General features: G+C 42.4%; 2 protein-coding genes across 5 annotated transcripts in view; one reads left to right on the top strand and one right to left on the bottom strand.

Annotated features, from left to right (window-relative positions):
- Nucleotides 1-17,922, bottom strand: part of LOC123960356 (scavenger receptor cysteine-rich type 1 protein M130-like) — a 549,618-nt gene that overhangs the window by 142,591 nt on the left and 389,105 nt on the right. The window lies entirely within an intron of this gene.
- The window catches only part of LOC123960193 (dematin-like), a 44,051-nt gene that overhangs the window by 8,430 nt on the left and 17,699 nt on the right, over nt 1-17,922 (top strand). For 2 of the 4 annotated variants that reach the window (XM_046034826.1, XM_046034823.1), the window contains exons 2-9: nt 10,324-10,390; nt 11,274-11,308; nt 12,743-12,823; nt 12,938-13,066; nt 14,362-14,406; nt 14,657-14,831; nt 15,412-15,456; nt 16,186-16,338. In XM_046034826.1, the coding sequence (XP_045890782.1) occupies nt 11,297-11,308; nt 12,743-12,823; nt 12,938-13,066; nt 14,362-14,406; nt 14,657-14,831; nt 15,412-15,456; nt 16,186-16,338 (640 nt within the window). In that variant the 5' untranslated portion in view covers nt 10,324-10,390; nt 11,274-11,296. Of the gene's footprint in view, nt 1-1,983; nt 2,024-8,057; nt 8,113-10,323; nt 10,391-11,273; nt 11,309-12,742; nt 12,824-12,937; nt 13,067-14,361; nt 14,407-14,656; nt 14,832-15,411; nt 15,457-16,185; nt 16,339-17,922 lie in introns of those variants that run through there. The other 2 variants (XM_046034825.1, XM_046034824.1) reach the window with 2 other exon arrangements.

Raw genomic sequence — 17,922 nt, 5'->3', positions numbered from 1 at the left:
GTCTCGGTGCTTCGGGTCTCGGTGCTTCGGGTCTCGGTGCTTCAGGTCTCGGTGCTTCGGGTCTCGGTGCTTCGGGTCTCGGTATTTCAGGTCTCGGTATTTCAGGTCTCGGTGCTTCGGGTCTCTGTGCTTCGGGTCTCGGTGCTTCGGGTCTCTGTGCTTCAGGTCTCGGTGCTTCGGGTCTCGGTGCTTCAGGTCTCGGAGCTTCGGGTCTCGGTGCTTCAGGTCTTGGTGCTTCGGGTCTCGGTGCTTCAGGTCTTGGTGCTTCCGTTAGCATCAAATCACTGTTTCTACAGAAGCACACAGCAACAGCTGGTGTTGTTGGGTGATAAGGCGGGAGGAGGAGGAGGAGGAAGAAGGCAAAGACATGAGGGAGGATGAAAAGGAAAGGAGATAAGGAAGGCAAGAAGGACGAGGGACTATAGAAAGGAAGTTAACGAAATAAATGAAACACATCGAGCTCCTTCTGTCAATCAGAACTTCACCACTGACATCTTAAAGACGTTACACAGAAGCTGTGATGTCGTCTGCGTCAGCCAATAACAACAGCCGCTGTCGTAACGCTGACAGGCTGGGTGTGGTCACGTCTCTGCGAGGCGAGATAAACGCCTGCCAACACACACACACACACGCACAGGCTGCTGTAACTGTCGCGTCTTGTGATTTCCTGTATCTGAGTTGGCGTTAAAGCAGCCGTCAAAACGAAACTTAAAAGTTCAAAGTGGGATGTTGTCGACCTTCTACTCTTAAGTATACTTATTTACTTATTTAGATTCTCCTGAACCAGGACCTTTTGGTGTTTGAAGGAAGTTGTTTGTGAAAAATGAGGAGAAAGTATGTGAAGTTTGGCCTGAAGCTGGCTCAACCTTTAACATGGTAGTTTATTTGCATATTTGCTGACAGCACTACACCGTCCCTCCAGGATCTTGTGGGCCTGTTTTGTGATTGTGATGGAGTATTTTTACATGAATGTGACGGCACTTTTACTTATGTGAAGGATCTGAATACTTCTGTCCCCAGTGGTGATTTTCAACATGAGATCATTTCCTCTTGTGTTAATTCGGACCTTTTCAATAATCAAAAGAAGTCCCCCTACATGTGACTCGTGTCAGAACGCTCAGTAGGAATCAGCGTGTCAGCGTTTTGGCATCCCGCCTTCCTTTGGATGTCCCGCTGATGTTGTTCCTGTCGGCAGCGCTGCGTTCACCTCCATCATTACTCCTGTTAATCATCCAGTTCTTCTTCATCTGTTTTAGTCTCATGTTCTGAACTGGGGATGGAAAACTGTTGAAGCTCAGTAGATATTTTAACAGACAGGTTGAGAATAAGAACGACTCAGAGCTGTGGATGTGAAGCTGTGACTCAGCAGTTTTTGGTCTCAGACCCACTTACAGCTTCAGGCATCAACGTGTTTTACATTTAACTGGATCACGACTCAACAAAACACCAATGAGACGGTTACTGATCTGCTGAGCTTTTAATTACCCTAACCCTTTCTCTTCAGCCCATTCTTATTCCCAGAACGTCAAATAGTTACGTCCCCATAGACCTCAGCAACACAAAGGAGGCTAAGCTAAACCGGTCGACATGCATACAGTCACTGTCTTTGTTTGTTTTTGTTTAATTTTTATCTAGAAGGGAGCCAACTGCCGTTTGCTGGGTCAAAGTCTGGTTTAGTGGCCCCCGATTCACCCCAAACACCTCCTTACTCTGACTTTTCTGATTATTTATATCCTACACCTGGACTAAATGCCGTGAAATGACATGTGAAAAGCAAAAAATGAGTTGAAATGCCACGCTAAATGGAAACGTGTGTTATTTATTTGCCATATGTTGATACGAGGCTGGGTACCAATGCACACAGCAGCCTTCAGCGGCACAGTTCAACACGTATGGGGAAACCCTTTGATCAAAGCTAAAAGTATTACTATAAACAACTAAAAGTTTGAGTAAGGAGGTGGAAGAGCGGGACAACTTTAACCCAGGAGCCCGGTGTTGGTTTCCCGTGTAATTTAAGTAATGTGTAAGTACCTTGTTGTTTTACATTGTTAACCACTAGTTTTATTTTGAAAGTGTAACCGGAAGTTGCATATTTATTCTTACAAACTTGACGTGTACAAAAACGACGCAAAAGCGTAGGCAGGGTGTTAAAAAGCGACACCAAGAGAACTTGACAAAGCGTCCATATGTGACGCCCTGAGATGAGAACTGGGTTGAAGGTTCTGCTGTGTGGAGCGGAAGATGATCTTAAAAACACCACCACTAACATCAAAACAACTAAAATAAATAATGCAATGTTTTTCCTGTTTCTCCACAACTGCAACGCATAAAAATGTACTTCAAAAACTTGAAAAATAGACTGAACTAAACGTAGACTTTCGGCTACAAACACTAAAATCTCAGATGTCCAAGAGTCCTTGAAGGCACCGCCAAGTAATGGAGAGTTTGCACAAAGTTAAAAAGAACAAAAACCCTCTGACGTGTCTGTAAAGTTCAGTAAATTCTGCTGCTTCCCTCGATTGTTTGTTGTTAAATGTGTGTGTGTTCTGCAGTAACGTGTGTGTCCGTTATAAATCTACATGTAAGGTCTGCACGTTCTCAGGACCTGTGAGTGTTTTCTGTGTACGAAGGCAGTGACCGGCACTAACGAGCCCCTCAGTGATGCTAACGAGATAATTTATGTCTCCAGCACAAAGAGGAAGCGAGACCGACGCCTACTGGAAAAGTCAAGTTAACGTCCCGCCGGTGCCAAAAGTAAAACGTACTGTACTGCACTAAATTCGAGGTGCTTGTTAATTACATAAGTATTTCAATTTCATACCAGTTTCTACTTCTACTCCTCCACATCTCACAGGGAAACGCAGTATTGTGCTGTTACAGATATCTTTCATGCAGAACACATGATGAGAATAAGATGCATTGTTAAAGATGAAACTAGCCAACAGCGTACAAGGTACTTAAAATACGCAGTATCACCTTTTTTAACAGGATCGGTTACTTTGTAGTATAGATATTTGGAAATATTGATGTCAGCTAGTGCAAAATATAGGAATATAAAGACAACATTAGACAGTTATGTGTGTTTAATTAGGGTGAATAAGGAGTTACTGATAAAGTTACAACTTGTTTCAACTTCATACTTTGAGTTAAAACAAATAAATATTTTACTTGTCTCTTAACTATTTCAACCGACACATTTCGGCATTATTCTACCGTACTACTTAAATTTACATGTATGAGGCGGTTGTCAGGTCTCCGCTCCACCGGTGACACCAGTCATTTCTGGTTTACCACACAAGTGTCTATCTGAGTTATCTGCAGTGTATAATTAGTAGGGATGAGCGAGTGTGTGGAACACAGGCTAAGTTACCTAGCTAGTAGCAAGTAAGCAATGAAGGTTAGCTTAGCATCCCAGTGCTAACATGCTGGTGACGTATATTGTGCAAGACGAGAGATGTGGTTCACTGAACGGTTTCACACAAAACTAAATTTCACTTTACAGTTTTATATGTTTATAAATTGTGACCTTCTTGACTGAAACTATATTTTAACCTGACAAACATTATGTGTGTAACTCAGGGCACGATTCAAATGGGATCTAAACATTATTCGTCTCTCGCTGTTGACTACTGTATGAATGTTTTCTGCAATAGGTGGAAGGGAAGGACTGTGAGGTACAGACTGAAATGTTTCTGTAGCTGGTTGACTCTTTCTTTAATAAGATACTATCTGATTTAAGTCAACATTAAATCCAAACAACGGCCATAACAAAGTGTGAAATATTTCAGCTGTGAGTTTGTCTCAGCGGAAACATTAAACGCTGTAAATCCTGCTGCTTCTCTTCATTCTGTCACAGAAAAATGACCAGTCGGTTTGGTTGTTGTCAGTCAGGACTTTCACTATCACTTTCTCCTCCTACGCACCACCAGCAGCTGACAGCAAGGAATTCTGGGAAATGAAGGAAATCTGTTGACTTAGACGAGGTCGATTCTCCAAAAAAATAAATAAATCACAGCAACATGTCATCACGTCTGTGGGGCAGGGGAAGTTTGATTTAGGCTCCCAGGCGAGGCAGCCGGGTGGAGTTTACCTGAGTGCATGACCCCTGCAGTGTGTTGTGTTAGAAACTATGTGATGGACACACTCTCTCAGTGTCGGGCGGTCTGACGGCGGGAGGTCTATTTTAGTGCAGCATCCCTCTCTTTGTCTCTGGCGCATTTCTGCCGGCTGATTGGACGGCTGGGTGTGGTAACCTAGCAACCTTCAGATATCTCCCAGCATGCCACAGAGTTATCTGCCGTCCCAGCAGACTCACACAGATCTGCTGTACGAGAACCTGGACACAAGCTGTTTCAGTGATCTGTCAGCCAAAATAAAATCAACGGAGGAGGCGAAGAACTCTCATACACTGACCACGAACCAGCAGCGGGAAGAGAAGCTTGTCAGTATAATCAGTTGAACTCTGATTTATATTATCGTTAAAGTGTCAACACTGTTTACCTCATTGTCCATCAAGGTTTAAACGATCCTGTCGAACATGACGAGGTTTCTGTGGTCAGCTGAGTCGGCCCGTAAATGTACGGTGGCCCTGAGAGCTCGACGCAGTGCAACTAAGAAAAAAAATGTGCAAAAGGGACAGAACACCAGCAAATGGTGCAAAACATCTGTGTCTTTTTCTGAACACAAAGATGCTGCAAATACAGAAATCACAAGCAAGAACAGAAACGCTGCAACACGTCAAAGTAGGTAGATTGTCCCAAAACAACCAGCCAGCTCTTATTCTCGTGGCGTCCGGCGTCCGGTACCAACTAGTGTTACTTTCGTCAGACGAAACTAAGCCAATTACCTTTTTTTTCACTGACGAAAACGAGACGAAGATGAGACGGCGAAAATGTCCTTCAATACAGACTGTGACAATATCAACGTGCAATATGACGAGACTAAAATGTAATTTATAAAATAAATACGTTAATAAAATCTCTCTCTCTTTTTGTCAGTGTAATGAGGAGCGAAAATATTACGACACGCTGTGAGCGGTTCGTGATCGTTCCCCCCGGCTGGATAAATAATATTACATATGATCCATGCAGGCCTACTCCTGCCGCTGGGGGCTCCCCTCATCAAAATTATACTAATGATGGTTAATGACTAAAACTAGACTACAAAAAAATAGTATACGGTGGACTAAATATGACAAAAACTAACAAGGAAATTTGATGCAGGACTAAGTTTTAAAATGGCTGACAAAATCAACACTAGTACCAACACACGGCACCTTTTAGCGTAGTTCAACGCTAAAAGTACTATACTATATACTACTATATTATACTAACTGTGACATTTCACAACATTAACCACTAGTTTTATTTTCTAAGCCTAACCCGACAGATTAATTCTTGCTAACTTGAGTCCAACTCGTGCAGAAACGATGCTAAAGCGTACCCAGAGCATGAAAAAGCAACGCCACGGTGTCTTGACAAACCGTCCTTATGTTGACGCCCTGGGATGAGAATGGGTTAAAACAACATGTACGAAATGTTGGAAAGTAACCCGTCCAGCTGCAGGCGTACCGGTGTGGTAAACTTTGTGAAACGATGGTGGTGTGGTTGGATTTAGGGAAAGATCGTGGTTCAGTTAAAATAACTCCATTACTTAAGTCATCTAAAAACTGTTATTCTGACACAAGGTTATATAAACAAGCTTGACTTGGTAACCTGGCGTCCAGTTAATGGGACAGGATGATGGACATCGCAGGTTTAATGGTCTCTCAGTGAAATCAAAAGGATCCCGTCGTCTCATTGAGTCAAACACTTCCTCCCGAACGCTCAGTTTCATGTGGTGTGTTTTGTCAGATGGAGCAACATCTCTCGCCAGCGTCGTCGCTTAGCAACAGCATCGACTTCCTGGAACTGAAACTTGAATCTGAAAATAGACGCAGGGCAAACAAGAGGAGGAGGATGACGGTGACTCTGTTCAGAACTCCATTCATATATCTACTGATTCTAAGAGTTTTTAGCTCTGAGCTTCACCTGCAGGACTGAGCTCACCTGTCTGCTGGGAAGATGTTTGCACAGTGTCCCACCTGCTCCGTCTCACTTCTTAAAGCTCTTTGTTTGGTTTTCTCTCAGCAGACTGGTGAGCTGATTTAAACAGTTCCAGTGGGATTTGAATTTTGTCCTGCCCACCAAATCATCCTTAAATCTTTAGATGGTTTGCTTCGCACAGAGAGACCTTGTTTTGTTTTCCAGGAGAGTTTCAGTCTAGTTTTTTTATGGTTTGCATCAGATAGTTTCCAACAATGACAGTTTTTACAGCAAAATCAATACAACACCCACACAAACACTGTAGGAGCTGGAGGGAGATTTGTTATTCCCTTTCCTCTACAGCAACTAACAACTTCATGCCTAACACAGCAGCGTCTTAATCCTCACCATAACCGTCGTAACGCTGATACTGGTTCACTCTTGTCCCCAAACAGGCAGAAAGTGTCTAATGGGATTTATAATTTAAGCTTGAACTCTGAAGGTGTGTGTTTTTAATGCTACCTCTGCGTATTCATCGTCTCTCTACATGCATTTTTGAGGCGGCACATTTGAAAACGTAGAAATGAATAATTATGTTTCAGATTTACGAGACATTGTTAGACGCTAAAGCTGTTTTGCAGAAGCTGATAAAGATCATGGGTCATCGGTCTCTGAACTTCACAACTTTTACTCCAATCAAACCTCCTTATGGATCAAAAACTGAATTATTTTACATTAAGATTAGTTTCTATGCGTGACGCCGAAAGAGAACGAAAAACACGACTGACTGTGTGCACACAGACGAACCCTCAGCACTAACCTTGGTGTGATTTAAGAAGAATTTTAATGAAAACAAATGACTTCAGTATACGTTACTCGTTAACTTTGTTCCTGTCCGGCTAGATCAGATGATCATCTGTATATAAACTGATGTTTTCACCTTTTTTTGGGGCATTTTTAACATTTTCCTGAAAACCTTTTGTTCAGAGAAGATGAGTTTCAGAGATTGTTTACTGGAACAAGCTACCTAATAACACTGGCAATGTATTTTAGTTTACACGCAGAAATATATAGATATAGAAAGTCCAAAACCGAGAAGAAACCGTATAAATCCAGGAGACAAGGTGAAGCAGTCCAAAAACAAAGCACGAAACGAGACCCTGGAAACAACGCTGGGTGAACAGACGACATACGATAATGAGACTGAGACTTAAATACCTAAAGGGATGGAGATAACGAGACACAAGTGAAACACATCAGGGCAGGTGCAAACATCAACCCAGAAACACAAGGACAGGAAGTAAAAGCAGACAGTGGCACCAGGGACAGAACGATTTCAAAATAAAACAGGAAACAAGAAACACCAGCGACCCAGAACTGAGCAGCGGTGCAGGAAGTACTCATATCTCTTACTAGTAAAGATAGTATTACCACAGTGTAGAAATACTCTGTTACAAGTAAAAGGCCTGCCTTCAAATACTTACTTAAGTAAAAGTACAAAAGTGTTAGTACAAAATATACTTAAAGTACCAAAAGTAAAAGTTGTCATTATGCAAATGGTTAATATAATTATTCATGTGTTCATCACTTTAATGTTGCAGCTGGTGAAGGTGGAGCTACTTTTAATGATTTCATACACTGCTGTGTATTTTTATCTGTAATAACACATCATATTTATTAGTGGATTTATATTTTGTGTGTTTTAATAATCTAAATCTTAAAAGTAACTGATGTCAAATAAACGTTTTGCTCCTGAGACGTACTACAGTACAAGTATAAAGTAGCATAAAACGTAAATACTCAGGTGAAGTACAACCTCTTTAGTGTACTTAAGTACAGTGCTTGAGTAAAAGTGCTTAATTAATAATTAATTTCCTCCTCTGAAGTCAGACTGTGGACAAAAGCTCTGCTGCAGAGATGAAGAACTGAAATCTGATTCCTCCAGTTTATTGATCGGATTATTGATCACCAGGCAGGCAGACATTAGATTGTAACTGATCTCCCCCCAGGGACAGAGGGAGATCTGGGTCTTCTCTGGAATCTGGTCTAAAGCACGATGAAGGGAGTCTACTGATGGAGGAGCAGTTTGGTGTGTTTGAGATTTTACACCGATGATTTACACCCGTTGGCATGAGTTTGTAACGCTTAGGGTCACAGCTCAACGCACTGGGGGAATCCCTGTAGCGTCATTTTACATTTATTCATTTAGCCGACGCTTTTATCCAAAGCGACTTACAATTGCTGTACATGTCAGAGGTCGCACGCCTCTGGAGCAACGAGGGGTTAAGTGTCTTGCTCAGGGACACAGTGGTGGATGTCTCACAGTGGGGGATTGAACCTGGGTAAGGCGTTTGTCTTATCCATTACCCATTTTTAGGGGAAGGGTTAGGTGGAAGCGGTTGGGGTGGATGGTTGGGCCAGAAACCGGACTTTCAGTCAGGAGACCGGTGTTCATTCCCGCGTGAAACAAAAAAAAGTTACACAAGTTACGTGACTTGACTCAGCTAAGTCACTCATTTTTAACCTAAACCATGATGTTTTCCTAAACCTATCCAAGTAGTTTTGGTGCATAACCCTCTCCAAATTGCGCCGTTTCAACACGTTAACCACAAGTTTTATTTTGAAAGTTTAACCGGACGTTGCATAGTTGTGGTTGCCTATGACCTACACGTCGGAAACCAACGCTATAGAGTACCCAGGGCGTTAAAAAGCGGCACCAAGGGGTCTTGACCAAGCGTCCATATGTGACTACGTGGGAGTGATATTTTAGTTTTAGAAACTCATTAAATGTTTTCTGTGTAAAAGCTGCAACTGTGTGAAACGTTTAATTTGAGTTGATAGTAAGCATTTAATAAATGAGCGTTTGTGTTTAGGACTGAGTGACAGAGTGAGAGTTTGACTTCCTTCTTGTGACCTGCTGGCGACATAAAGCAGGCCGGAGGTGTCTGTGTTAACATCAGAAACAGTCAGCCAGCATATTCATTATTCAGAGTCACCAGACACCAGCAGTGATCAATACGTGGATCAATACCTCAACAGTATTTCTGCTAATATATTCTGCTACCTCACCACATCTCAGAGGCAAATATTTTTACTGCTCTACATTTATGTGACAACTTTTCAGCTTCAGATTTTATATAAAACATAAAATAAGCTTAAAAAAAAACGAAACGAAAGTGAAATGCTGCTCGAACATTCACAATCTAATATAATTAACCAGCCAGAGGGGACATTTTACTGCAGAACAAGTACTTTGATTCTCTAAGTACATTTTGTGGAAAAATACTTTTTAAATTTTAAATCTTTGGATGCCGGAGTTTTACTTCTAGAAAGGTAGTTTTTTTTATACTTTTACTTAAGCAGAGGACATTAATACTTCTCTCAGCTCTGATAATGAGGCGTTCATAACAGAGAAATGGAGAAAGTGTTTGATTGGTAGATTTCTAATTATTTTATAGCTACTAATTAATTTCAAGCGTAACTTAGGGAGTGTTTTATTTAGTGCACATGCAACACGTTCCCAGTCCCGACTCGTCACATATTGACGGTTCGTCGAGGCCGTTTGGCGTCGCTTTTAGACGTTTAGGGCTCCGCGGTCAAGTTAGCAACGCTCAGCAACAACAAATATGCAACGTCCCATTAGACTTTCAAAATAAAACGCTAGCATTTCCAAACTTTACTAATAAAGCCGTGAAACCTTGCAATTGGTTTGGTTTAGGCAACGTACTACTTTCTGAAGGTTAGGAAAAGATCTTGGTTTAAGTTAAAAAAACTACGTACGTCAGTTAACACATAACTAACACTAACTTACGTCACTTGCGTAACTTAAATAAAAATATTTAATGTTGACTTTTTGGTTTAAATGGAACACAAACCCCGGTCTCCTGGTTCAAAGTCCAGGTTCTGGCCCACCATCCACCCCAATCACCTCCTCTTCTGTTAATTATCATTTACCATTAAAAACTGACGCTACAGGGATCCCCAGTGCGTCACAAACTGACGCCGATGGGTCTTGATGCGTCCATATGTGACGAGTCGGGGAGGGAGAACGGCTCAGTTGAATGTGCAGTTTGTGTCTACAAGCGATTCCAATAATGGATCATAATTCACATGTGTATAATTAGTGCTTCCTCAGAAATAATGTGGAAATTACAAACTGCAGCAAGCTTCAGATGTGCTTTTGTAAAACCATTTTTACAAACTTTACTGTTTCTTCTGTTTGTTTGCAGCTTCCGGCGCTCTGTCTGACCTTCTCCTACCATATATATATTTTTTAAATGTACGTATCTGTGTGTTCCAGGTATTGATCGGGCCGGAGAGCCCTGAAGACCCAACAGATGCAGACATGATCCCATTTTCTCCCTGAGGTATGAACACTCAGACACTGTATTTCACTGTGAGTGTGTGTTTCAGTGTGTGCAGGTCTTTTCCCGTCACTGACCGCATGTTACCCAGACTTCCACGTGTTTATGTGTGTGTGTGTGTGTGTGTGTGTGTGTGTGTGTTGGACAAAGCTTCGGCCTCTGGAATGATCCCTTTGTGTCCGTCGGTCACGTCGGACAATGCCGAGCTGGCAGCTTCACTGTCTGAGGTCTACAAGCACACAATGCTGTGATGAAACACACACTCCCATCAGTTAGTCTTCTCCAGATGTTTCAGATGGAGTTTCCTCTGATCTGGAATAAACATTTCAGCACAAACACTGAAAGGCAGAAGTGAAACCAGACATAAACACAGCTTCAACTCTGATTAAAACCAGGAGACTGACTTGGTTTTTCAGACTCGGTGGCTCCTAATGAGTCTTAACGATTGAGGCGTAAGCTACCAGTGTCTTATCTAACAGTAACTGCGTCCAAACCGCCGCCTTGATGTCCCCCTGCCTTTTTAAAACACACCTCAGCACAGTTTTGTTCTCTAAATATTGAAACTTAATGTTAAATTATTTATTTATTCAGATGATGCAGATGAATCGTCCTTCATACTGTGTCACATCGTGTTGACTTCAGATTAGCAGCTGTGGTGTATGTATCTGGTCCAGCAGCCGCCCGTCATAGAAAGCCTCTGCAGCATTTTTCTGTTTTCCAGCTGACTCACGAACACACACACACACACACACACACACTGTCAGCTGGTGAACAACTCACCTCCCCCGTTTGTCATTTACTCTCCGTTTTACTTGCAGTAAACTGTAATAAATATATTGTCTCACATATCAGTAATATAATAACCATGTCTTTGTCTCTCCCTCAGGAACTGACCAATCAGCAGTCAGGATGATGCCCAAGGTAAACACTGTTTTCACTTCCCTGTGATTCTGAAGCTGTTTAAAGTGTTGTCATATTATTTTTTCTTTATCTGCCAGCGATGGTGGACTGTGTGGGAGGAAGGGAGAGTCTTAAAATCTCTGAGATTTCTATTTTCAGCACCTGAGAGTAAAAAATTTAGATTTTAATAGTGAAGTTTGGCACAGAGGAGCTTGATCAGGAGGATGTTGATCATTTTAAATGGTAACTCAACCTTCTTTTAGCACAGTCACTTTATGAAATGATGTATTGATCCTCGTCTTGTTTTATACGGTTTAGTATTGACAACATACGTTATCAGTGCCCAGGCATGAAACATGCGAAATCCATGTTTCTTGTATGTTTTGGCGATCTAAACATGCTCAAAAGCTCATGAAACTTTGCACAAAATTCAAGCATTTTGTGGCACGTGTTATCAGACCTACGAAAAAGCCTCTGGGAGCGATGCCCCCTTTAACGGTCTTTGTTTTTTTTTTCAGATTCACAGGCTCCGCACTTTAACAAACTCCTCTTAGATAATTAATCCAATCGACTTCAAATTTTTGCTGTTCAATCTTAAGGGATTGATAATAAAAAGTTGTGCTATCTGTGAGTTTTCGTGGAAGGGCGTGTCTGTGGCATGGCGTCAAAAATCGATGATTCGCCACGAAACAGGAAGTTGTTAAAACTTCAGTGTACATGCTCACATCTGCACCAAACTGTACATGTATGATAACAGTCCTGTCCTGAACACATTCACATGCCAACATTCACTTAAAGTCATAGCGCCACCTGCTGGCAACAGGAAATGACACATTTTATGCCATAATCAGGGGAAAACTGCATTTTCATACACCCAGGGCATTGGAATAATTTGCAAACAGATTTAAAATTAGAAACGTGTATATCAACTGATTAATTTAAGAGCGTCATAAAGAATGTGGTGAAGGAGACATGGTTGTTTTTCTTCTTCTTTGTTCGAATGGCTTTACTTTTGGTTAGTGTTTTTTGTTTATTGTGAATTTGGTTGCATTTTAATATGTTGTGTTTATGTACGGCTGCTACCTCAGCCACGTCTCTCTTGTAAAAGAAATTTTTATCTCTATGGGTTCCTGGTAAAATAAAGGTAAAATAAAAAATAAAAATAAAATCTACTACTCCTGGCAGGTTGACCATATCCACTTCAAACCTGTCTCAGAAAAACCCTAAACACGTAATACATGTATTAATTTTTGAACAACTGCACAACAATGACCATTACGGGCTCACAGGGCTGCTAGCGTGGCTGTAAACTCGGGTTACATTTAAGTGAGTGGTTATTTCTCTGAGCAGAAACATAAATGATCCTCATTGATTCCTTCATTAGCTGAAGTTTTCTCTCATTTGGCTGAATATCAGTTTGTGGTTGACCTCTGACCTCTGTGTTTGTGTCAGCAGCAGCTGGCCCAGACGTCTCCAGGGAGTGTGTTGTCTCTGAGAGGGCCCAGCGTCCCAGGATCCCCTGCGGCCGCCATCGTGGTGAGACTCAAAGCTGGGAGTTGTATTATCCCTCAGATTAATCTTGAGGCAGTAATCTTTAATCCCCCCCCCCCCCCCCCCCCCCCCCCCCCCCCCCCCCTCTCTCTCTATCAGGCCAGAGTGGAGGACGGGGTTATTTGCTACAAGGACTTGGCGGCGTTACCTAGAGACAAAGCCATCCTGGATATCGAGAGGCCAGACCTGATGATCTACCAGCCGCACTACAGCTACAGTCCACTGGAGGTGAACACCTACACCGTCCTGCTGCCCCAAATACTCACTACAGCAACACAATGCAGCATTACCTCCTTTTTGTTTGATAGAAACTACAGCGAGCAGCTGGAAATTCAATTCAGTTCAATTCAAATTAGCTTTACTGGCACGAATGTAACAACAGTATTGCCAAAGCTTCATACAAACTATATAAGGTTGATGGAAATGACATTAAACTATATATTTGTGAGGTGTTTCATGCCTGTGTGTGACACTGAGAGACGTCCAGGATGTGTTTAGCTTGGTGTAGAGGAGCAGTGGCGGCAGACGGCGGCTGGTCTGACAGTCCGTTAGTTTGCCGGTTGGTTGGCCGTGCGTCCGGCTGCGACATGAGACATCAATCTGCTGCTTAGAGGCCGGACAGCTCGTTACCACAGCTGAGAGTCAGAGCGTGATAACAACAAGAAAGGCAGACAAAGAGATCAGATTTTCCAGAGGCCTGTGTGAGTGAGTGTTTATGTGTCTAGAAGCCAGCATACAGCAGATTCTGAGTAAAGGCGCATTATTTACAGCTCAGTTAAAGTGTCCTGGTGACCTACTGATGACAGACATGTAACCGCTATGTTGTCAGGAAAGGCTGGTGCTCAAAGAAAATGCAGCCTTCTGGAAACAACTGGAACATGTTTTGATCCTCTGTGTACCCAGTGTACGGCAGCCGTCTTGTTTACGCCTCTGGGCAGTTATTTCGTACTAAGATCAGGCCTCTATCTAAATAAATGTAACTGCACTTTCACTGGTCTTAAAACCTGCAGGTATAGAATCAGCAGTAAAATCTGAAAAGTTGCATTTAAAATCCTACTTATTTTACATTATGTAAGGAAGCTCACTAACTTTTTGCTGAAATTGAATAGGCCTGTGCAATGCAGAATAAACATTTCATGATATTTATTTTATAATTGTTATTGGGAGTTTCATTTATATATATTTTATAAACTCTTCTTATGGTTTGTGTGTAAAAATATATAAAGTAACTGAAGCTGTCAGATAAATGTAGTGAAGTAAAAAGTACAATATTTCCCTCTGAGATGTGGTGGAGTAGAAGTAGAAAGTGACAAGAAAAGGAAGTACAAGTACCTTAAATTTGTACAGTACTTTAGTAAATGTACTTTGGTTTAGTGACGCAGCGTTAAAGAAATACACAAAGGCTTTGAAAGCACTTCTTCACGTCAGAGTTGAGTACGTGTTGAGATCTGTGTTGTTCTGTCACGCTCTGAATCTATTTATATGTTTGAGTGTTTAATCTATTTTTATGTTCTCTCCTGCAGAGGTCTTTGTCTCCTCGCTCCATCTCTCCTCCTACCTCCCCGGAGGTAAGACCGTCCTACCCCCAAAGTTTGTCTTAAAGTTTAGTGAGCAGGTCAGAGGTCAGAGCAGCTTGATCGCGAATGATCGTATATGATCAGTGACCTGAAGGGAAAACTGAAAGCAAAAGAAAGTATCTTCATAAATTTACTGACACGCAGCCAGAGGTGGGACGTAAATAAAATCTAAAAGTACTAGTAAAGGTCTCAGGTTAAACTCACTCCACCTGTCTGACTGCTGTGTTCCTCTGTTTTCCAGAAGGAGTCCAGGGACTGGCTGGAGAACCGGTCTCCTGGAGGTTCCTCCCCTGGTTCCACCATCCAGACCAGCAGAACACACAGCACACACACGCCGCCCACACCGAACACACCAAACACGCCGCACACACACTCCTCTGGAACCAAGATCGCCATGCAGCACTTCCACAGGCCCGGTAACGACGTGTTTCTTTGTCTTTTGTTTTATTTTCAGCGTTGTGTTTTGTTCTGTGTTCACAAGTAAAGATGTTACGCTGCAGCCATGTGGGGCAAATGTCAGACGTCATGTAACGCAGAACCATGGCAGACGAAAGAAAAGGCTTTTTATTAAAATGCGTATTGCATATTAATTGAATGCTCACAGGTAACTTTAAATATACAAGTAGAGTGACCCAGATTAGTTATTTATTAGCATTAACCCTGAGAACACGTGAGGTAAAGATGTATTTTAGCTCTAACACATCTGGAACAAAGTCTCTGAGCTTCAAACCGTTTCGGTCATCACATTCGTAACAACCAAGAGGGAACATCCAGGTCTTAAAAGTGACGCCTGCGTCCTCTTTAGCAGCCAGCAGGGGGCGACTAAAATTAGCATCTCAGCTAATATCACAGTAACATGAATTACAGATGCACCTAGACTAAAATTAGTACATTTTAACTGTCTAACAACGACATCGGTAATCTAATATCAGCCAGGCTTTAGTCTCTGCTCTCCTTTTTCTTTTCACTCATCTGAACTCCTTTATTTCCTTTCAGAAAATGGCACCAACATCTACAAGAAGCCTCCCATCTACAAACAAGGTCCGTTACTCAGACATTTTACGCTATCGTTTGTTGTTTCCGTCCCTCGGGATTGTCAATAAACGCCACGGGCGCTCAGGAATATAAGACGAGGTGTTTTGACACGTGTCACATGCAGCTCCTGTGTGACGACAACTAGCTACTAGTACGACCAAAAGTCAAATTATGTTTTCATACAAAATCTAAAGACCAAAATAAATAAGAGCAAAAAGATTCTGAAACGCTCAGTCGTCACAAATGGACGCTTGGTCGAGACCCCTTGGAGTTAATGTGTCAGACATCGGACAAACCATGAAGTAGTTTTGATGCCTAAACCTAACCTTAACCACTGGTTTTATTTTGAAAGTCTAGCCGAACGTTGCATATTTATTGTTGCTAACTACTACACTTCCAAAACGACACTAAAAGGCGTTAAACAGCGACGCCAAGTGGCCTCGACAAAGCCTGTGTGTGACAGAGCGGGTTTATAGTTACATACTGTAAAGAGTGTTTTACCAGTTTGCTCATGTTTAGCATGCTAACTTATCTACTGATCGAACATTTATTTGCTAAACATCATAAGCACATTTCCCAAATCCCATTTTAAAATGTGTCTAAAACAGAGTCTGATGTCGTGAGTCATGCAGTCAGAACAGATCTGAATGTGGGTCGGCTGCAGCCCCCCTGCGGACCACAGACATGATGTCACTGCGTTTAATCAGCTTTAACGTGTGTGTGTGTTGTGCACAGATGTGTCGTCCTCTCAGGTCCCTCAGGGGAAACACATCGAGGATCTGATCATCGAGTCCTCAAAGTTTCCTGCAGCTCAGCCTCCAGACCCCAACCTGCCCTCCAAGATAGAGACCGAGTACTGGCCCTGCCCCCCCTCCTTGGCCGTGATTGGTACGACCCAAACCAACACACACAAAAACACACTAAAACGTAAAACACACCTCGTGCTGTGTTTAGGATTTATTGGAAAGATTTCGCTCCTCTCCATCATTTCATTTCCTCTCATTTTTTTTCGGGTTTCCTTTCCTTTTTCCTTTTCTCTTCTGTCTGTCTCACCTTTTTTCATTTTCTCTCCTTGTTCCCTCTTCTCCTTAATCTTTGTTTCCTCTCCTCTCCCCCTATTTCCTCCCTCTTCTATCCTTGTTTCCTCTCCTCTTCTATCCTTGTTTCCTCTCTTCTGTCCTTGGTTTTTCTCCTCTGTCTTTGTTACCTCTCCCATGTCCTTGTTTCCCCTCCTCTCCCCCTATTTCCTCCCTCTTCTATTCTTGTTTCCTCTCCTCTTCTATCCATGTTTCCTCTCCTCTGTCCTTGTTTCCTCTCCTTTGTCCTTGTTTCCTCTCTTCTGTCCTTGTTTTCTCCCCTCTTCTATCCTTGTTTCCTCTCTTCTGTCCTTGGTCTTTCTCCCATGTCCTTGTTTCCTCTCCTCTCCCCCTATTTCCTCCCTCTTCTATCCTTGTTTCCTGTCCTCTTCTATCCTTGTTTCCTCTCCTCTATCTTTGTTTCCTCTCCCTTTGTCCTTGTTTCCTCTCTACTGTCCTTGTTACCTCTACTCTACCTTGCTTCCTCTCCTTTGTCTTTGTTTCCTCTTCTCTGTCCATGCTTCCTCTCCTCTGTCCTTGTTTCCTGTCCTCTTCTATCCTTGTTTCCTCTCCTCTGTCCTTGTTACCTCTACTCTATCCTTGTTTCCTCTCTTCTGTCCTTGTTTTCTCGTCTCTGTCCTTGTTTCCTCTCCTTTGTCCTTGTTTCCTCTCTTCTGTCCTTGTTTCCTCTCCTCTCCCCCTATTTCCTCCCTCTTCTATCCTTGTTTCCTCTCTTCTGTCCTTGTTTCTTCTCTTCTGTCCTTGCTGTTTCTCCTCTATCTTTGTTACCTCTCCTCTCTCCGTGTTTCCTCTCATTTGTCCTTGTTTTCTCTCTTCTGTCCTTGTTTTCTCCCCTCTGTCCTTGTTTCCTCTCCTTTGTCCTTGTTTCCTCTCTTCTGTCCTTGTTTCCTCTCCTCTCCCCCTATTTCCTCCCTCTTCTATCCTTGTTTCCTCTCTTCTGTCCTTGTTTCTTCTCTTCTGTCCTTGCTGTTTCTCCTCTATCTTTGTTACCTCTCCTCTCTCCGTGTTTCCTCTCATTTGTCCTTGTTTTCTCTCTTCTGTCCTTGTTTTCTCCCCTCTGTCCTTGTTTCCTCTCCTTTGTCCTTGTTTCCTCTCTTCTGTCCTTGTTTCCTCTCCTCTCCCCCTATTTCCTCCCTCTTCTATCCTTGTTTCCTCTCTTCTGTCCTTGTTTCTTCTCTTCTGTCCTTGCTGTTTCTCCTCTATCTTTGTTACCTCTCCTCTCTCCGTGTTTCCTCTCATTTGTCCTTGTTTTCTCTCTTCTGTCCTTGTTTTCTCCCCTCTGTCCTTGTTTCCTCTCCTTTGTCCTTGTTTCCTCTCTTCTGTCCTTGTTTCCTCTCCTCTCCCCCTATTTCCTCCCTCTTCTATCCTTGTTTCC

Source organism: Micropterus dolomieu, linkage group LG21, assembly GCF_021292245.1.
Source record: "Micropterus dolomieu isolate WLL.071019.BEF.003 ecotype Adirondacks linkage group LG21, ASM2129224v1, whole genome shotgun sequence".
NCBI classification, from domain to species: domain Eukaryota; kingdom Metazoa; phylum Chordata; class Actinopteri; order Centrarchiformes; family Centrarchidae; genus Micropterus; species Micropterus dolomieu.
This window is presented reverse-complemented; position numbering and strand designations above follow the sequence as displayed.